Here is a 22,305-nt window from a genome sequence, read left to right on the forward strand (position 1 = left end):
TGCAAATTAATTGACATGCTGTATAGTATATACTGTACAATGTACAATGGTATATTGTATACAGTATACAGTACATATGTACAGAAAGTTACCTCCAGAGTGCGGTGAAAGGACAGAATCGGAGGTGTGCTCGATGAGTTTTTGCTCTTATTGCAAAGCATTGCTCTTAAACCAAGTTACAAATTTTTAAAAAGCTTTGCTTGTCTTGCAAAACGCTCTCCAACCAAGTTACTCTTAATCCAAGGTTCCACTGTATATAGAAAGTTCATAATATTTATTGCACAGCCCAGAAAAAAAAAAATATATTATTGCATCAACCCATCCAGAAAGATGATTTCTCAAATTTGATCAGTATGGGTCACTGTGGTCCAAGAATAAAATAGATCAAAATTAGTGCCAATATATCATAATAAATAGAAGGGTCATAGTATTTATTGCACAGCCCAGAAAGGATATATATTATTGCACCACCCAGATATAATAAAGTGCTATATTAAAGCCGGATAATAATAGGTTAATATATTGCACTGACCCAAGGAATTGCACAAAGGAACAAAATATCAAACATACAAAAAAATGGATATTGCGTATTTTCATATAGAAAATTCAGGTATAGCCATTGAAACTGCTGAAAATATTTTTACCTGTAAAATACATATAATACCGTGTGATAGGCTTTACAAAAGAATCAAGCAAATAATAATAATAATTATTCTTTATTGTTATAGCACCAACATATTCCACAGCGCTTTACAATTCAGGAGGATCATATACAAACAAGTAACAGTTATAGAAAATACAATATTTAGAAGGAAAAAAGACAACACTGCTCGTGAGAGCTTACAATCTACAATGAGATGGGGTGAGGGGCAAGGTACAAGTGCTTAATTACAATGACAATCCAGCCATCTCAAGGAAATGGGGGATAGATAATGGCTGCCTGGACCAGTTGGCCAGAACCTTGAGATGCATTTGGGTGCCATGGAGTTTGACGTGGGGTTATATTCTGAGACGTTGTGGAGGGATTATATGAATTTAGTTAGGCTAGGGAATGTGATAGGTTACCCTAAAAAGATGCGTTTTTAGGGTGCCTCTGAAGCTGAGTAAGTTGTGATTCCTCCTAACTTCTTGAAGTAGAGCTTTCCTGAGGATTGGTGCAGCTCGGAAGAAGTCTTGGATTTGGGAGTGGGAGGTTCGAATTAGTGTGGATGTTAGTCGAAAGTCATTTGCAGAGCGTAGAGAATGGGTGGGGTGACAGACAGAGAGGAGGGTGGAGATGTAGGGGGGTGACGCACTGTGGAGAGCTTTGTGGTGATAGACATAGAGGAGGGTGGTGATGTAGGGGGGAGCCGCACTGTGGAGAGCTTTGTGGGTGAGAAAAAGCAGTTTGAATTGGATCCTGTGATATATGGGCAGCCAGTGCAATGACTGGCACAGAGAGGAGGCATTCGAGTAGCGGTTAGCCAGATAGGTGACCCTGGCTGCTGCATTAATGATGGACTGTAGAGGAGAGAATCTAGTTAGAGGGAGACCAATTAATAAAGAGTTACAGTAGTCAAGGCGAGAGTGGATCAGGGCCACGGTGAGGGTTTTTGTCGTTTCCATTTTGAGAAAGGGGCGGATTCTAGAGATGTTTTTGAGGTGCAAGCGGCAGGAGCGGGCAAGAGATTGTATGTGGGAGGTGAAGGAGAGATCAGTGTCAACTATAACACCCAGACAGCAGGCTTGCTTCCTAGGACTTATCGTTGTGCCACACACAGAGAGGGAGATGTCAGGTTTAGGAAGGTTGGAAGATGGAGGGAAAAGAAGAAGTTCAGTTTTGGAAAGGTTAAGTTTCAGATAGAGAGCAGACATAATGTTGCAAACTGCAGTCAGGCAGTCACTTGTGTTCTGTAGTACAGCGGGGGTGAGCTCAGGGGATGAGGGAACATTACTACAGGAGAAAAGGATGGACACATTACTATAAGATGGGGAAAAGGATGGACAAATTACTACAGGGGACGAGGATGGGCACATTACCTCAAGGGGACAAGGATTGGCTCATTGCTACAGGGGACAAAGGATTACTACAGGATGGTGGAACATTAGTACAGGATGGGGATACGCATAGGTACATTACTACAGGGGACAAGGATGGTCACATTCCTACAGGGGACAAGGATGTAACACCAATATCACAACCCACTAGTGGGGGCTCAAAGCATATAGAAATGTCATACCAACACCAAAGGAGAAAAATATCCAAGCCGAGAATATAAAGATAAAAATTTGTATATTCTTTATTGAACAATAATAAAAAAATAAACACAATAAAATGGAACAACCCAAGGGACAGATGGTATTAATTGGGAGGATCCGGCAACAATCCTAATGTAAATTGTAAATAAACTAACCAGCTTCAAATAAGTAACATAAATATGTGATGTCCCAATACTGTATCATCAAATATATAAATTCAAATATAAATAAATTAATACTCCCAAGGGTGAGAAATTAGAATGAAAAAACAACATTTGGACATCATATGATATAAGACAATAAGATGGCAGAGGAGAGGTTAAATATCAGGGTCCAAAGAAGGGTAAAAACTAAAGCGGTATCTCCATGCACCTGACGCTTGTTTTGCAACCTCAGTGCTTTGTCCAGGAGCAAGGAAAAGTTATAATAAAATATTTAGAACATTGTATGGGATGTACTAACTTTCGTAATATACTGTGGATATATAACAATGTGAAATGTTCAATGCACATGGAATATTGCTTTTTATTTTCAGAAAACAGACGTCTATTAGTCACTGTATGTATTATAATTATAATGTAACATTAACATGCTTTCCCTTTCTTGTTTACTTACTTACCTTTACTGTGACTGTCTTTTGTGTTTTCTTGTTCAGTTTGTCAAATATATGGTTTCTCCCCGTGTGAGTTTTTCTTAGAGGTCTACAAATATTCAAGTAAAATATTTCTCACCTTCTATGTATGATAATGGCTTCTACCCTTATGAGTTTTGTGATATTAAAAATAGGACATTTGTGTGTAAAATATTTTCCTCATTCTAAACATGTCAATAGTTTCTCACGTGTGTGAATTAGTTGGTGTTTAGCAAGACTTGATTTATCTGCAAAACATTTCCCACATTCTGGACATGAATATGGCTTCTCCCCTGTGTGAATTCTCTGGTGTGTAACAAGGTATGATTTTTGGTTAAAATGTTTACCACATTCTGAACATGAAAATGGTTTCTCCCCTGTGTGAATTATTTGGTGTCTAACAAGACGTGATTTATCTGCAAAACATCTCCCACATTCGGAACATGAAAAAGGCTTCTCACCTGTGTGAATTCTCTGATGTATAACAAGATCCGATTTTTGGTTAAAATGTTTCCCACATTCTAAACATGAATATGGCTTCTCCCCCGTGTGAGTTCTCTGATGTATAACAAGATGTGATTTACAGTTAAAATGTTTACCACATCCTGAACATGAAAAAGGCTTCTCCCCTGTGTGAATTCTCTGGTGTGTAACAAGGTATGATTTTTGGTTAAAATGTTTACCACATTCTGAACATGAAAACGGTTTCTCCCCTGTGTGAATTATTTGGTGTCTAACAAGACTTGATCTATCTGCAAAACATCTCACACATTCTGAACATGAAAAAGGTTTCATCCCTGAGTGAATTCTCTGGTGTATGACAAGATCTGATTTTTGATTAAAATGTTTCCCACATTCTGAACATGCATATGGCTTCTCCCCTGTGTGAATTCTCTGGTGTATAACAAGATTTGATTTTTGGTTAAAATGTTTCCCACATTCTGAACATGAATATGGCTTTTCACCCGTGTGAGTTCTTTGATGTGAAATAAAATGCGATTTCTGTGCAAAACATTTCCCACATTCTGAACATGAAAAAGGCTTTTCTCCCGTGTGAGTTCTTTGGTGTGTAACAAATTCCGATTTATGTGCAAAACATTTCCCACAATCTGCACATGAAAAAGGCCTCTCCCCCGTGTGAGTTCTCTTGTGTCTAACAAGATTTGATTTCTGGTTAAAATGTTTCCCACATTCTGAACATGAAAAAGGCTTCTCCCCTGTGTGTATTCTTTGATATGTAACAAGAAATAATTTACGCGTAAAACATCTCCCGCATTCTGAACATGAAAAAGGCTTCTCACCTGTGTGAAATTTCTGGTGCTCAACAAAAACGGACTTATTTATAAAACATTTCCCACATTCTGAGCATGAAAATGGCTTCTCCCATGTGTGAGTTCTGTGGTAACTAACAGAATCTGAAAAAAATCTTTTCTCCCTTGTTTGAATATTTCGATGGATTTTTTCATATTCTGAAGTTGAAAATGGCTTCTTTCCTGTAGGAACACTTCGATTTTTAATGCCACTTTTGTGACTTTTATTTTTCTTAATAGTCTGTGATGAATCAGAAGGTAGAACCTGTTCAATTGAATCAGATGATAGATCTTTGCTGTAAAGAGTTGATAGTATATCTGAAATAGAGTCACTCACTTCAGTTATATCTTGTGTGATATCAAGGTCATCTGATGTAAAAATTGAAGATGTCAGTTGTCCATCTGATCTAATAGTACAGTCATCTGTCAAGAATGAAAATTATTTTAATATCAGCACATTTAAGGGTATAATTAATAAAATATCTAAATAAATTGCAAGTTATGGAGCAAAAAGTAATCATTTACTAAAACAAAGACCGTACACAATCTAACAGTAGACCTCAGAGTAGGAACTACGGTAGTAGAACATAGAGTTCAACCCTCTTTGTTCACTTTGCCTCCTTTATATTGGAATAATAAGCCACCAAATAATATTTTATAAGCCAAAATTATACAAAAAAATCGATTCCTTCAGTGAAAAAAATGGAGGGTTTCCACAATGGTTGTAGCTGACGACTCTTGATTATAAAGAGATATGGTTTCATAATCCAATTCAGCAAAATCCCAAAGCCAAAAGTCCTCGATGCTTCTCAGCCTTGCAATGTCCCAAACACTGTTAGTATCTACATGTTTGGCATTGCCACAGGGAAGAACCCACATAAATATTTACGGTGTGTGTCTCATGGAGCACAAGCTGGGTGCTATGTATTGGACAGTAAAATGGCAGATTTGCAATTTTCACTATACAACATCCACTCCATACTAATTTCCAGAGACTGCCTGTGGGGTCAAGGTAGTCATTTAGACTAAAGCAGAATACGGTAAATGCTATTTACTGACTATATGTTGCGGTATCATTGTTTGTTTTAACCCCTTAGTGATGGAGCTAATTTTCACCTTAATGACCAGACCAAATTTTGCAATTCTGACCAGTGTCACTTCATGAGGTTATATCTCTGGAACGCTTCAATGGATCCCGGTGATTCTGAGACTGTTTTTTCATTACATATTGGACTTCATGTTAGTACAAAATTTTGGACAATATTTTTGCATTTATTTATAAAAAAAATTGAATTTTGGCAAAAATTTAGAAAAATTTGCAATTTTCAACTTTTGAATTTTTATACCGTTAAACCAGAGTTCTGTGACACAAAATAGTTAATAAATAACATTTCCCACTTGTCTACTTACATCAGCGCGATTTTGGAAACAACATTTTTTTTTTGTTAGGAAGTTAGAAGAGTTCAAAATTTATGAGCAATTTCTCATTTTTACATCAAAATTTACAAAACCATTTTTTTAGGGACCAAATCACATTTGCAGTGACTTTGAGAGGCCTAGGTGACATAAAATACCCAAAAGTGACCCCATTCTAAAAACTGCACCCCTCACACTGCTCAAAACCACATCCAAGAAGTTTATTTACCCTTCAAGTGCATCACAGAAACTAAAGCAATGTGGAATGAACAAAAGCAAAAAATAAAATTTTACCTAAAAATGTTGCTCTACTCCAAATTTATTCAAATTTAGAAGAAATAACACAACAAAATGGACCCCAAAACTTGTTACCTACTTTCTTATGAGCATGCCGATACCCCACATGTGGTAACAAACCTCTGTTTGCACAAATGGGAGGGCCCGGAACAGAAGGAGCAATATTTGAATTTTGGAAAGCAAATTTGGCTGAAATAGATTGCGGGCACCATGTTGCATTTACAGGTCTGCTAAGGTACCTAAACAGAAGAAACCCCTCACAAGTGATGCCATTTTGGAAACTAGACCTCTCAAGGCTTCTATCTAGGGGTATAGTGAGCATTTTGTACCCACAGGTACTTCACAGATTTCGATAACATTACGTTGTCATATTGAAAATTTTCATTTTTTTTCTCACAAATATTGTTTAAGCATCAATGTTCTCACTTTTTCAAGAGGTAATTGGAAATATTGGACCCAACGTTTGTTACCCATTTTCTTATAAGCGTGGGGATACCTCATATGTGGACACAAACCTTTGTTTGGACAATTGGGAGGGCTTGGAATGGAAGGAGCAATATTTGATTTTTGGAAAGGAAGTTTGGCTGAGAAAGTGCGGGCACTATGTCGCATTTGTAGGACCCCTAAGGTACGTAAATAGCAGAAACCCCCCACAAGTGACCCCATTTTGGAAACTAGGCCCCTCAAGGAATTTATCTAGATGTTTGGTGAGTACCCTGAACCCCCAGGTGCTTCACAGAATTTTATAACGTTGAGCCATGAAAATAAAAAATAAAATTTTACCACAAAATTGTTACTTCAACTAGGTAGCTTTTTTTCTCCCAAGGGTAAAAGGAAAAAAATCCCCATGACATTTATTGTGCAATTTCTCCTGAGTTTGGCAATACCTTATATGTAGTGGAAATCAACAGTTCGGGCGCACGGCAGGGCTCGGAAGGGAAGGAGTGCCATTTGACTGCAAAATTGGCTGCAATCAATAGTGGATGCCATGTTGCGTTTGGAGAGCCCCTGAGGTGCCTATACAGTGAAGCTCCCCAACATGTGGCCACATTTTGAAAAATAGACCCCTCAAGGAATTTATCTAGATGTTTGGTGAGTACCCTGAACCCCTGGGTGCTTCACAGAATTTTATAACATCGAGCCATGAATATAAAATGTATTGTGCAATTTCTCCTGAGTACACCGATATCTCATATGAGGTGGAAATCAACTGTTTGGGTGCACGGCAGGGCTCGGAAGGAAAGGAGCGCCATTTGACTGCAAAATTGGCAGGAATCATTAGCGAACGCCATGTTGCGTTTGGAGACCCCCTGAGGTGCCTAAACAGTCGAGCTCCCCACAAGTAACCCCATTCTGAAAACTAGACCTCTCAGTGATTTAATCTAGGGGTATAGTGTGCATTTTGATCACACAGGTACTTCATAGAATTTGATATCCTTAGGTAGTTATATTGAAAATTTAATTTTTTTTCAGAAAAATGTTGCTTTATCACCAATTTCCTCCTTTTTTCAAGAGGAAATACCAAGAAATGGACCACACAGTTTGTTATGCAATTTGTTATGAGCGCAGTGATACCCCATATGCGGCAAAAAAACTACCGTATTTTTCGCTTTATAAGACGCACTTTTGTTCCCCCAAATTTTAGGGGAAAGTAGGGGGTGCGTCTTATAAACCGAATATACGGATTATATACTGCAGGGTCCAGGGGAGGTAGGGGCCACTCTGGAGTGGTGCTGGGGGCGGCAGTGCTAGATCTCCTGCACCCGCTCATATAATATGCACAGCCGCTGTCCATAACCATGGTGCTGAAACTGCACCGTGGCGATGGGCTGGGGGAGCTGCGCATATTATCTGCCTGTGCTTACCTTTGATCGCACATGCCCCCTCCCCCTGTGTTAGCTATGGCCCACATGCTGCTGCCCATAGTAAAATAATAAACTCTTTACTCACCTCCTCCAGCGTGTCTGCCCGGTCTCCCTCCTGCCGCTGTGATCATCAGGCATGCAGAGATATCTCTCTGCTGTCCCGATCACATGACCGGCACTAGAACCAGGAAGTAGGAAGTGCAGGAGACAGGAGGAGTTCAACCCCGAGGAGGGAGACACGAGACAGGACAGTGCTGCAGAAAGTAAGGAAAGAGTTTATTTTACTAAAAGCAGCAGCATGGGGACGAGATCTAACACAGTGGGCTGTGTGTACCATCCACAGGGGGGCCGTGTGTACCATCCACAGGGGGGCCGTGTGTGCCATCCACAGGGTGCCGTGTGTGCCATCCACAGGGGGCCGTGTGTGCCATCCACAGGGGGCCGTGTGTGCCATCCACAGGGGGCAGTGTGTGCCATCCACAGGGGGCCGTGTGTGCCATCCACAGGGGGCCGTGTGTGCCAGCCACGGGCCATGTGTGCCAGCCACGGGGGGCTATATTCAATATAAGGTGGCCATATCCAGATTAAGGGGGCTAATTTTAGGATGGGGGGCTATGAAGGACATATACTCTATATGATTTGTTAGACGGACACTGGCATTATAAGACGGACCCCATTTATTAAAAAAATTCTCTATTCCTTCACCAAATTTGGGGGTGCGTCTTATAATCCGGTGCGTCTTATAGAGCGAAAAATATGGTATGTTTGGACAAACAGTAAGGCTCAGAACGAAAGGTGCATGATTTTGAATTTTGTAAAAGTTGAAATAAATTGTAAGCACCATGTCACATTTGCAAAGCCCCTTGGGCACCTATACAGCAGAAACCCCCAAAAGTGACCTCATTTTGGAAACTAGACCCTTCAAGCACTTTATTCAGGGGTATCGTGAGAATTTTGAATCTACAGGTACTTCACAAAAATGTTGCTGTAGCGCCAAATTTCTCACTTTTAGGCTACCTGCCCACAATCCGGCGACACTGTGTTTAGGATGCAGTGCCAGCCCTCCTGCGGAGATGTATATGCTGTCCCGGGAGAACGCAGCTGCCTGTGTATACAATCCGGGTTCGGGCCGCTGCGGACTTTATTCTCCCTCCAAAGAACACTTTAGTCTCAGCAGCATAAATTGACATGCTGCTGCTCAGGAAGCCGTGCCGAAGGTCACTTTATCCTGCAGAGAAAAGAAGTGACATGGGCAGGAGATTTCTAAAAATCCTTCCTCTGTGCTTGTACTGCACAATGCAGCGTTATGGACGCAGTGAAAACACTCTGCCTCAAAAACGCTGCAAATCCAGATTGTGGGCACAAAACCTAAAGAGCTAGGATAGATGGATGGATAGATGTCTAACACATATATAATATCCTACCGCCTGCATATTCTAAGCTGGTGCCCATTAGTGACTTTGATTGTGTTGTGCCTTGTATTTAGCCCAAATATAAATAAATAAAAAAAAAAAAACGTGGGGTCCTACCCATTTTTGATAGCAAGCTAGGGTAAAGCAGACGGTTGCAGCCTGTAGACCACAACTGGCAGCTTCACCTTGGCTGGTGATCCAATTTGGAGATCACCTCAGGCTGTTTTTTAGAATTATTTAGAAATAATAATAAAAAAAAAACATGTGGGGTCCCCCTCAAATTGGATTACCAGCCAAGGTAAAGCAGACAGCTGTGGTCTGGTATTATCAGGGTGGAAAGGGCCATGGTTATTTGGCCTTTCCCAGCCTAAAAATAGCAGGCCGCAGCCGCCCCAGAAGTGGCGCATCCATTAGACGTGCCAATTCTGGCGTTTGCCCCAGCTCATCCCGTGCCCTGGTGCGGTGGCAAACGGGGTAATATACGGGGTTGATACCAGCTGTAATGTCAAGCCCAGGGGTTAGAGATGTCACGGCATCTAAACAGATACCCGACATCACTAACCCAGTCAGTAATAGAAAAAAAGAAAGACAAAAAAAAAATTTTTATTTGAAAAAATGCTCCCCAACACATTCCCTCTTTCACCAATTTATTGAAAATAAACAAATTCCGGTCGCTGTAATCCATTTTGGAGGTCCCACGACGACTCTGTACCTTCTAGAATATGGGGTGGGGTGCACGCTCAAATAACGTATTCCCCATTTTCTGGAAGAGCAAGCTCTTCACGTGAGCAGTCTGGGTGCAGTAATCTGAAAATACTGTACTCACACTGCCCCGATCCAACCTAGGGCAGAGTGACCTGCAGTAACCTCATTCCAGAATATGAGGGGCACGCTCAGAGAACGTACCCCCCATTTTCTAGAACAGCAGGTCCTCCATGTGAGGAGTGTGGCTGCAGATTACTGCACTCACGCTCCCCCGGTCCACGGTACAGCAGCTGAGCAGCAGTGAGGTCAGCGTCCATGCTTGCAAGGAGCTGGCTGACAGCCGCTGTCTGCGCATGCGCCGCCAGCTTTCCAGAAGGAGGCGGAGTGATCGCGGGGACCGGAGCAGAAGCCAGGTACCGGGGAGGACCGGGGGATGACGGCGGGAGACCTGGCAGGACCTGGGGACGACTTTTCTGTCGCATCTGACGTGTCACATGTGACAGAAATGAGAGTAGGATGAATGCGGGCCGCGCACTACTGTGCGCGTCGCCATTTTGCATGCTCCTGAGGGGGGAAGGGGGAGGGCTCTGGAGAACTGGAGAGGGCTCCGGGGGACCAGAGTGCTCCGGTGTATCGGAGGAGAGCTCAGGGGGAGGACATTTCCCTCCGATCTGAAATGTTTGATCATTTCAGATCGGAGGGAAATGAATGCAGAGCCGGCGGTGGCGGCAGTTTTCAGCGCGCGTCGGCGCCATCTTGGATTGTCCGGAGGGGGAGGGTGGATGGATTTCTCCGGTACCGGGGACCTTGGGGGCACTAGGGGCTCATATTTATTTCTCATCTGACATGTTTGATCACGTCAGATGAGAAATAAATCAATTTTACCTGCCATTTAATTTTTTTTAATGTGACCGGCGGAATACGGTGTATACCGGCGATCAGTTTATCGGGGTCCGGAAAAAACACCCCGATTCATAATCTGGGGAGTCTCAGCTACCCCCGGTAGCTGAAACCCCCGAGATTTTCGATCGCTGGGGGGGCGCTACAGTGTTTTTTTGGCCCGACGCTTTAAAGCGGCGGAACAGAATAAGTACCCTGTTTTTCCACCGCTTTAAGTCGTACGGCCGTCGTTATGAGGTTAAAAGCATCCAAATACAATGTTTGATCACTTCTAATTATTGTAAATTTTTAACAAATTTCTGATTTATTTTTTTTTGTAAATGGAAAACATTACAATGGTCTTCTTTCTGGAGTGGAATTTAAATACTTTTCCTTTTTATCTAACTGTGAAGTGAATATGACTAAACCACAGATGATTAATATAAATATGCTGGGGGCTGAAGCCTTACACCTTAGTTCTACATTTCCCTTTAAATGGCGGAATGACCACATCAAATATCTAGGGATCACTAAATGCTCTAAATTTTTTATCTCTTCTATGTAATATTGAGAGCGATTTATTGACCTGGTCCGAGCTCTTGGTTTCATCGTTCAGTAGGGTTAATATGCTGAAGATGGACATTTTACCAAGGATCCATTACCTCTTCCAGACTATCCCCTTCAACCTACCCAGATCTTTCTAAAGGGGGCTTTACACGCTGCGACATCGCTAATGCGGAGTCGTTGGGGTCACGGAATTTATGACACACATCTGGCCGCATTAGCGATGTTGCTGCGTGTGACACCGATGAGCGATTTTGCATCGTTGCAAAAACGTGCAAAATCGCTCATCGGTGACATGGGGGTCCATTCTCGATTATCGTTACTGCAGCAGTAACGATGTAGTTCGTCGCTCCTGCAGCAGCACACATTGCTATGTGTGACGCCGCAGGAACAAGGAACCTCTCCTTACCTGCGTCCCGGCCGCTATGAGGAAGGAAGGAGGTGGGCGGGATGTTCCGGACACTCATCTCCGCCCCTCCGCTTCTATTGGGCGGCCGCTCAGTGACGTCGCTGTGACGCCGCACGGACCGCCCTCTTAGAAAGGAGGCGGTGCGCCGGTCACAGCGACGTCGCCGGGCAGATAAGTATGTGTGATGGGTCCGGGCGATGTTGTGCGGCACGGGAAGCGATTTGCCTGTGTCGCACAACAGATGGGGGCGGGTACCCACGCTAGCGATATCGGGACCGATATCGCAGCGTGTAAAGTAGCCTTAAGACTTAAATCTTTTTCTTCCAGGTTCATTTGGGGAACCCTGAGGTCCAGGCTTTCATAGTGTCATGGGTATGACACAGTAACCAGAAGAAGGGTCACCTCAACTGGCTGTCATACTAGGGGCCCTAAACTAATAATGGAGAAGCTCCGCTACAACTATTATGGTTGGTGCTCAGAATAAAACGCTAATATAGTAGAAAAATATTTCTGGAACACATAAGAATTCACACAGGATATTATGATATTCTAGAAATAGGCTGGATGCTATTGCATCGGGAGTGCAGTGAAATGAACATCTGTCTCTGCTTAGTGGTGCTGACAGGAGCAGTGGACGTGTGTCACTGTTTGCGCTTTCCAACATATCTGTTGTATGTCATCCTTCCGCATTTGTGTATTGTATGTGTTGTGTCATTTGACTTCTTTCACCCCTGTGCACTGTCTCTTCCTTGTTGTGTGCTGTATATTGGTATCTGGTGTTGTGCTTCTTGAGCTGTGTTCACTATGTGCTGTCTCCCCTGTGTGCTGTGTATGTTTACACTATATGGTCTCTTCTAAGCTGTCGTGACTATGATTGGAGTCTCTATCTCTCACTCTCTCAGTGCTGCCCACCATGTCTCTCTCAGTGCTGCCCACCATGTCTCTCTCAGTGCTGCCTCCCATGTCTCTCTCCGTGCCGCCCCCCATGTCTCTCTCAGTGCCGCCCGCCATGTCTCTCTCAGTGCCGCCAGCCATGTCTCTCTCAGTGCCGCCCACCATGTCTCTCTCAGTGCCGCCCACCATGTCTCTCTCAGTGCTGCCCACCATGTCTCTCTCAGTGCCGCCCGCCATGTCTCTCTCAGTGCCGCCCGCCAGGTCTCTCTCAGTGCCGCCAGCCAGGTCTCTCTCAGTGCCGCCAGCCAGGTCTCTCTCAGTGCTGCCCACCATGTCTCTCCCAGTGCCGCCCCCCATGTCTCTCTCAGTGCCGCCCGCCATGTCTCTCTCAGTGCCGCCCCCCATGTCTCTCTCAGTGCCGCCCGCCATGTCTCTCTCAGTGCCGCCAGCCATGTCTCTCTCAGTGCCGCCAGCCAGGTCTCTCTCAGTGCTGCCCACCATGTCTCTCTCAGTGCTGCCTCCCATGTCTCTCTCCGTGCCGCCCGCCATGTCTCTCTCAGTGCTGCCAGCCATGTCTCTCTCAGTGCCACCAGCCATGTCTCTCTCAGTGCCGCCAGCCATGTCTCTCTCAGTGCCACCAGCCATGTCTCTCTCAGTGCCGCCAGCCATGTCTCTCTCAGTGCCGCCCGCCATGTCTCTCTCAGTGCCGCCCGCCATGTCTCTCTCAGTGCCGCCAGCCATGTCTCTCTCAGTGCAGCCAGCCATGTCTCTTTCTGTGCCGCCCGTCATGTCCCTTTCAGTGCCACCCACCATGTCTCGTCACTCACCTCTATTTGGGTTCCACCTGCACTGTTTTTCCTGGTTACCATGGCTATGATGTGGGCGCAAAGTGCGGCTGCGCAACTGACAGTGCCGCAGTGCATTGAGGGATACGGTAACATCCAACAACTGGCAATTATGTATGTAGATGTGGTATGCGTAGCACAATGTTAGGCCGGTTTCAGACGTCCGTGTTTCATGTACGTGTGACATCTGTTTTTAACACGGATGCCACACATACACACATCAGGTGTGTATACAAATGTGTGATCGACGCGCGGCTGGTCCTCCACTTGCGTGGGAAGAGCGGTGACGTCAGTGCCGCGGTGCATGCTGGAATAGGGTTACAGAAACTGGCTATTATGTATGTTTATTCTGCAAAAAAAAAGTCAAACTCAGTTTTGACAGCATTTCGGCTCAGTGGTGAGCCTTTGTAAAGGTAAATTAATCATTAGGTAGACAAATGAATGAATATTTTGTAGAGATAGAGCATAAAGAATAAATGATGTAGCCAGGGAATAAGAAGAGGCAAGGAGAGCCAGTGAGACCAGGAAAGGCGAGTGCAAGGATCAGTGTCCGATGTATAGGCTGTCCAATAGCAAACTGTCCCTTATTCACTGCAAGCACATACAGGTAAAACAACAATACATGCTCAGGGAGAAATAAAAGTACAGGGAGGAAAAAACAAGGATATTTCCACAGCACACCAAATAGCATACGACAGTTCACCAACAACAGGATCAGCACGCACAAGACCGATAACGCTGGAGCAAAGCTAGAGCCATCATCAGCATGTGAGGCTAGCTTCTACCACTTATTATATGGCGGAGGGGATTGTGATAAGACCTCAGCAACCTGTGACCCCAGCAGCAATTCATCAGTCAGCAGGAATTAACTCCTGCTAAACCGAAGACCAGAGTGCACTAAAGAGACGACACCTGACTCTGGCTGAGCAAATGTGAATAGGGTCTGTAGTCACCATGACACCTAGTCAGTGAGGGGTAGGACACCGCCTGACATATACTCAGTATTGATGCACTCTAGGGCACAAGGAGGGGAGGGGCAGGTGTTCCAGTTTTTGGTATACCATAAAGCCTCCATGCTTAATTGTATTTTAAATATAATCATAAATCCTTCCAACAAAATATAGACTGAGCTGGAAGAATCTATGAATCCTATAACATTATTTATATTCCTCTGGGATTGGATAATTCATAAATCTAATATCTCTTCTATACCTGGCCCTATGCCTCCATTCATACGGGATTCACAGGATGCTAAGACTTTTAGGCTATGTGCCCACGGGAGCTCGCACCTGCGGATATATCCGCAGCTACGGCCGCAGGTTTCCCGCAGCTGCTCGCCGGAATCCGCAGCTAATAGCTGCGGTAGTACAGCGAAATAGCTGTGGAAAACCTGCGGACATTCATGCGGATTACCTATTATCCTCAGCATGTTCCGCAGCCGCACGTATCCGCATGGGTTACAGTCACATATCTGGTCTCTTCCATTTAATTCCAAGTCAAGAGGTTTGTCTGAGACCCTTAATGGAGTTTGAAAAACTTTGCATCAAAGAGGAAGCTCCTTCTCATTGTGTTGCTGAGTAGGTTGTTGAGGGAGGCAGAAAGATTAAATTCCCTGGCTCCATTTCAGGGGGCATGGGAACGGGAGCTCAATAGATCATTTTCTCCTGCTGAATGGGATGTGATCTTTACTCTTAGGGCAAAGTCACAATAGCGCATTTCGTCCTATGCTAGAGCACTGAATGCGATATACTAATGACCCTAGGCTCCTGCTCTGCTGCAAGCGTGAGCTGAGTGTCATGCAACTGTGATCTGATCCTGTGATCGGATCATAGCTGCGGAGGAGAGGGAGAGAGTGATCTCTTAATCTCCTCCATTGTCAGCCTGTGCGTATATTGCACTGCACTTGGATGTCATCAGAGTGCAGTCCAATGTTTCATTCGTACATTCGTATTCATAGACTTGTATGGGTGCGAGTGATCCGAGACTCGGATACAATCGCAGCATGCTGCAATTTTTTTCCTCAGTCCGATTAGGGCTGAGGAAAAACTCACAGATCTGAGCTGCAGCATTGTCTTACATGGGGCCGAGTGCAATATGAGATTTTCTCGCATTGCACTTGTTTGAATCATACGCAATTGTGACTCTGCCCTTACTTATCAGATCTCCGTATCTTGTCACGTCCGAGAGACTAACTATAAAGGCTGCTTTACACCAGACAATCTATCGTGCGATAGATCGTCGGGGTCACGGTTTTTGTGACGCACATCCGGCATCGCTGGCGATGCCGGCCTGTGTGACACCTCCTAGCGACGCAGTATCGCTCACAAATCGTGAGTCATGTACTGCTCGCTAGGTTCCATAATATCGTTCCTGAAATCGGGCGACGGTTGTTCATCGTTCCCGTGGCATCACACGTCACTCCGTGTGACACCATGGGAGCGATTAACATCGCGTACCTGCCTCCCGCGTCAGCCGCCGGCTCTATGTGGAAGGAAGGAGGTGGGCGGGATGTTTACTTCCTGCTCATCTCCGCCCCTCCGCTTCAATTGGCCGGCGGCCGTGTGATGTCGCTGTGACGCCGAACGTCCCTCCCACTCCAGGAAGTGGACGTTCGCCGCCCACTGCGAGGTCGCACGAGAGTTAAGTATGTGTGACGGGGGTTACCGACTTTGTGAGCCACGGGCAGCGATTTGCCCGTGACGCAAAAAGGACAGGGGCGGGTACGATCGATTGTGAAATTGCACAATCGGTCGTACCGTGTAAAGCAGCCTTAAGATCTTGTCAAGGTGGTATAGGACCCCCAAGCACATTCATCATATGTTCCCTGGTACATCTGATAAGTGTTAAGCCTGCTTTACACGTTACAATTTCGCATACGATATCGTATGCGATCGTAACCGCCCCCATCGTATGTGCGGCACGTTCAATTTGTTGAACGTGTCGCACAAACGATTAACCCCCGTCACACGTACTTACCTGTCCATACGACCTCGCTGTGGGCGGCGAACGTCCACTTCCTGGAGTGGGAGGGACGTTCGGCGTCACATCGACATCACGCGGCAGGCGGCCAATAGAAGCGGAGGGGCGGAGATGAGCGGCACGTAAACATCCTGCCCACCTCCTTCCTTCCGCATTGCCGGCCGTGAGCCGCTGGACGCAGGAAAGATCTGTTCATCGTTCCCGGGCTGTCACACACTGCGATGTGTGCTACCCCGGGTACGATGAACAACCTGACGTTCAATTTTTAGTAATTGAACGCCGTGCATGCGATGAACGTTTTAACGTTCAATCGCAATCGCACGTAGCTGTCACACACTACAATATACCTTACGATGCCGGATGTGAGTCACTTACGACGTGACCCCGCCGACACATCGTAAGATATATTGTAGCGTGAAAAGCGGGCTTTAGAGATGTGATTCACCTGTGGGCAATATAACCAATCTTTGGTGGGGCAAGTTTGTGACTCAATCTTTGATCTCTTTAATAAAGTCTTTGGTACAACACTACAGAACTCTCCAGAAGCAACGTTACATTCAGTATTTCCATTGTCAATTTCATCCATCAAGAAAGGTCTCTTCTGAATATCTCTGACAGCAATGAGGCAAGTCATCTCTAGACACTGGAGATTGTCCTCTCCGCTCTCAGCTGGAATGGGCTGAATCTGTGGACTTTTTTTATATGGATGGAAGATTTTGACAGCAATGAGGCAGGTCATCCCTAGACACTGGAGATCGTCCTCTCCGCCCTAAGCTGGAATGGGTTGAATCTGTGGACTTTTTTTATATGGATGGAAGATTTTGACAGCAATGAGGCAAGTCATCTCTAGACACTGGAGATCGTCCTCTCCGCTCTCAGCTGGAATGGGCTGAATCTGAGGACTTTTTTTATATCGATAGAAGATTTAGTAATTTCATATGATTGGCTCCGTTCTGAGTCTTGTGAATAGGAGGACATGGTTACCCCGTCCTTCCTTTAGCTCTCCTAACTTTGGGACTTGGTTAACCAAATCTAGTAATGATATAAGGCTTTTTGTACTTGAATTGGTGCTTTTCTTCCCCTATTGTGCTCCCTAATGTGTTACCATATTTTATGGTGTCTGTTCTTCTTTCTACCCCCTAATCCCTTTTGTATGACATTGTTCTGTCTCTGTTTTTTTATTGGAATATATGGTTGTAAAAAATATTTGTTAATTATTGAATAACAAAATAAAAACTTATTGGTGACATGGTGGCTCAGTGGTTAGCACTGCAGTCTTGTGGTGGCTCAGTGGTTAGCACCACAGTCTTGCAGCGCTTGAGGTTCAAATCCCACCAAGGCCAACATCTGCAAGGAGCTTGTTTGTTTTCCCCATGTTTGCGTGGGTTTCCTCCGGGTGCTCCAGTTAATTCCCACACTCCAAAGACATACAGATAGGGACTGTAAATTGTGAGCCCTAATGGGGACAGTGTTGCCAATGTATGTAAAGCGCTGTGGAATTAATAGCGCAATATAAATGAATAAATATTATTATTGTTCCATAAACAATAAGAAATAATTGTAAATTCTGCAAATCAAACCTTCTATCAAAGAAAATGAGAGAAAGATCCAATTTATGGTAAATCACAGGAGAACGTCTTATAATTTCAGGGAATATGATAACCTATCTCCTACCTGTAAAATCTACTGTAGCTGATCTGACTCCAACAATGCCCAAAATAATATTGTCAGTATTGGGTGGAGGAGCATGTGGTGGTCTAGCAGCAGAATGGTGACCATTTTCTATGGCCGGACTACAACCCTGATAAAGCAGCCACAGCCGGTGACTGAGAAGAATCTGTGACTTCTCTGCATTTAGTGGTCACTACTCACCTGGGCGGTTATCTGTAGGAATCTCCTCTTTACTCCGCTCATCACCCCTCACATATGTCTCTGTAGTATTAATATGGGGCAGATCTTCCCCCTGAAACAAATATTGTAAAAGTCACAGACAGATGGAGAAGTCCCATCTATGATCAGCTCTAATCCTGCCATCTCCACCGCTCTCATTACACGAGTATAACACATATAATACTGGAGGATAAAACAAGACTGAGCACAAGACCTTCACAGCCGTCTACACATCATAGGGAGATTTCATGCACCTTCTCTCCATCTACCTGATGATCCTGAGGAACATCGGGATCTTCTTGTTTACAGTCCTGTGGGAGAAGAGGACGGGGACATCTCTCTGGTGTTGTCCTCTTACTGGATAGACCTGGAGGAGACACATACAGGGACTGAATTCATTCCTTACATACAGATAATTATAGGCCGTGTGTATTTAGTCCTGTCTATTACCTGGTGATGTGAGGGGCTGGGGAACCTCCATCATGACGTCTTTGTACAGATCTTTGTGTCCTTCTAAATACTCCCACTCCTCCATGGAGAAATAGACTGTGACGTCCTGACACCTTATAGGAACCTGACACATACAATGATACCGTCACCCCCCGATCCCTTCATAGCGTTACTGTATAATGTCCCAGCATTCCCAGCAGTGTCACCTCTCCAGTCAGCAGCTCAATCATCTTGTAGGTGAGTTCTAGGATCTTCTGGTCATTGATGTCCTCATGTATCGGGGGGTGAGGTGGAGGCCCCGTGATTGGGCTCAGGGGTCTTCCCCATCCCTCAGACACAGGGGCCTGACAGCGCTCACTAGAGGTCTTCTTCACTACTGTGTAATCCTGGTTATGGAGAGACACAGAAATAAATCTCACTCCAGACATTTCCAGAGTCCTCACCTCTCCAGTTCTGTCCATCTGTTATTCCCATAGATAAGAATGATGTAATGTGACGTCATCAGAATCTCTCACCTCTCCAGTAAGCCGGAAGAGGATCTCTAGGGTGAGGTGTAATATCCTCTCCGCCATCTTGTCCCTGTCCATATCCATCCTTCACGGGGCAATCAGGAGAATTCTCTTATATAGAAGATTTCCACTGAGAGGATCCGATATTGTAGGGACCTGAATGGGGAGAAGATGACGATGTAACATCATAAAGAATCCGCTGTAATAATACAATTACTGGAGATACAAAAGAATCAAAGTTCTATCAACAAGAAATCTCCTTCACTATAGGGAAATCCCTGAGAATATAACAAGATGGAGACGACATTTCCCAGTACAGAGGCCGGAATATCAGCAGAGCGTATGTGACCGAGACAGATAGAGTCGCCGTCATTATATCTGAGGAGCAGAGAGAGGAACCTCACCCACCTCAATTAGTCTCAGAGCTGAAGGGGTTAATCCCGCCTGTGTCCAGTAATGGGGAATCTCCACACACCTCCACCTGCAGAGCCGCACACTAGATATATGGCTGCTCTGTGCTTACAGGACCTGTGATGATGTCACATGGAGGGGAGGAGTCAGGGGTCACATGATCAGCTCCTCAGTGTACGTTAGTCGTCGTTTCACAGTTGGCGGTGTTGTGATGTAACGCTCTGAAGTGATTGTTTCTCCGCGTTGTAGGAAATCCCCATGGATAACGCCATCTGCGCCCCAAACACTGAGGCCAGGATTTCCCGGCTGAGGACGGGGTCTTGAATGTCTTTTTCTGGGGCGAGCCTTTGTGCTGATATTCCATGGACTGACGTTTCGGCTCCGGTCCGTAGTGCTGTACACAAGTTTCGTCTCCGGTCACAATTGAATGCAGAAAGGCGTCACCTTCATTCTCGTAACGTGAGAGAATTTCCTGGTAAATGTCTGGTCTGTGGCTTTCATGACAGACGTCAGCATCCGGGGCAGCCATCGTGCACAGATCTTCCCATAACCAAGCAGAGCAATAATGTGACTACACGTTCCTGTGAAATGCCGATTGTGCTTACAACTTCTCTCTGAGTGATACGACCATCAGCCTGAATCTGTCTACATTTTCCATGTGTAACTTCGTGGTTGCGGTCTCAGGACGTCCAACTCTTTCTTTGTCACACAAGTCAGATGTTCCCGCCTCACCATCTGTAATCTTACCACTGGCCCAACGACGCACAGTGCACATCAGCACAATCACCATACACGGCTTGTATTCTCTGATGGATCTCCTTTGGGGTGACACCTTCTGCTGTCAAGAATTCAATGACAGCACGTTGCCTAAATCACATTGACAGATCACCTGCGCAGGATCCATTCTTTACACTGTAACAACACAACCGTTCATTGTAAGGTTTCCCACCAACTGGAGCTGTAGAGGAGAGTCTACTGAACAGTCCAGTACCTGCTGCATACCAGCGCTGCCATCTGTGATGAGTTATGGAGGTGGAGGCATTACCTTTCATTCAACCCTTGTATTATTGTGTTTTTGGCCTTACAGCCCCATTTCTCTGACCTGCGCTCAGTCCCGGGGTCCGGAGCTCTCTGTGTTATAGATTTGCGGCATCTCGGTGGACATTTCTTCAGGCCTCTCCCTTAGACTGTGCTCACACTGTTGTATATTCTCTCATGTATCAGACTCGAGTGTGGAGCCGAGTGTCATTCACTTTAATTCGACTCCTTCATATACAAGAATCGGATAAAAGTGCGGAGAATATGGAGAGATTAAAGGGTTTATCCTGCGCATTTTTTCTTTTAACTATTAGGCTACATAGATACATGTAGGTGGATACCAACTACTTACCTGCTCTGCTGTGAGCTTGTCTCTCTTTGCACAGAGGTCATGTCACATAGGTTGGAAAAACACCTAGGTCCATCTAGATCAACCTTTCTCCACCAATTATACAATTATATTATTTTGTCATTAAGTCATTTATAACCAACAATGTTGTGTGTACGGAGGAAATCATCCAGCCCCTTTTTAAAAGCTGTTATAGTATCTGCCATTACTGCCTCTTGTGGTAGGGCATTCCACAGTCTGACTGCTCTAACTGTAAAGAACCCTTTCCTATGTAGCTGCCGGAATCACTTATCTTCCACTTGCAGTGTATGCCCCCTGGTCCTTAGTATTATCTTTGGAAGGAATAAGTCATGTGCCAGTCCTTTATATTGACCACACATGTATTTATACATATAAGATCTGTTTCACACGTCAGTGAAAAACACAGACGTTATATGATATGTGAGGTATGTGAGGCCTCCATTCCTTGTAGTAGTCTAGTTACTCGCCTTTGAAGTGACTAACTTCTGAATGTTCTTTTCAAAATCTGAAGCCTAAAACTGGATCCATATTCTAGATGTGGCCTTACAAGTGATTTATACACTGTGTGCAGAATTATTAGGCAAATGAGCAGTGGCGTAACTAGAGTTTGATGGGCCCCAGTGCAAAATTTGGACTTGGGGCCCCCCAACCGTACACATCACTCAGGGTATGGGATAATGACGATGACACTTGGCTCTTTCCTTCAGCACCCATATTTCCCATGATCTGAAATCTCTTTCTATCAGTACCCAGCTTTCCTATGTTCTAATATCCATCTTGTCCTCATCACATACCTTCCCCATGCTCTGCTATACATCTTTCAATGAGCAGCCAGCTTCCCCATGCTCTGCTATACATTTTTCCCTCGGCACCCAGCTTTCCCATAATATCAGAGCATGAGAAAGCTGGGTGCTGAAGGAAAGAGCCTCTTTTCCTCAGCACAAAACTTTCCCATGCCATGCTTGTATCTTTGTCCCCCTCGTATATAGTTATCCAAATACTATAATGACCCCCACATAGCCTTCCATATAGTATAATGGGTCCCACATAACCCTTCATATATTATAATGCACCTCCCATAGTCCCCCATATATTATAATACACTTCACTTAGTCCTCCATATAGTATAGTGTAGAGCATAGTCCTCGATTTAAGATAATGCACATCCTTCATATAGTATAGTGTAGAGCATA

General features: G+C 44.6%; 1 protein-coding gene across 1 annotated transcript in view; it reads right to left on the minus strand.

Annotated features, from left to right (window-relative positions):
• Positions 1 to 692: 692 nt before the first annotated feature.
• Positions 693 to 22,305, minus strand: part of LOC142259028 (uncharacterized) — a 125,846-nt gene continuing 104,233 nt past the window's right edge. The window contains exons 10-13 of the mRNA XM_075331564.1: positions 18,604 to 18,681; positions 18,317 to 18,407; positions 4,517 to 4,602; positions 693 to 4,444 (exon numbers count right to left, since the gene is read on the minus strand). Coding sequence (XP_075187679.1) covers positions 3,050 to 4,444; positions 4,517 to 4,602; positions 18,317 to 18,407; positions 18,604 to 18,681 — 1,650 coding nt within the window. The 3' untranslated portion in view covers positions 693 to 3,049. The remainder of the gene's footprint in view (positions 4,445 to 4,516; positions 4,603 to 18,316; positions 18,408 to 18,603; positions 18,682 to 22,305) is intronic.

This window comes from Anomaloglossus baeobatrachus (assembly GCF_048569485.1).
Source record: "Anomaloglossus baeobatrachus isolate aAnoBae1 chromosome 5 unlocalized genomic scaffold, aAnoBae1.hap1 SUPER_5_unloc_22, whole genome shotgun sequence".
In the NCBI taxonomy this organism is placed as follows: Eukaryota; Metazoa; Chordata; class Amphibia; order Anura; family Aromobatidae; genus Anomaloglossus; species Anomaloglossus baeobatrachus.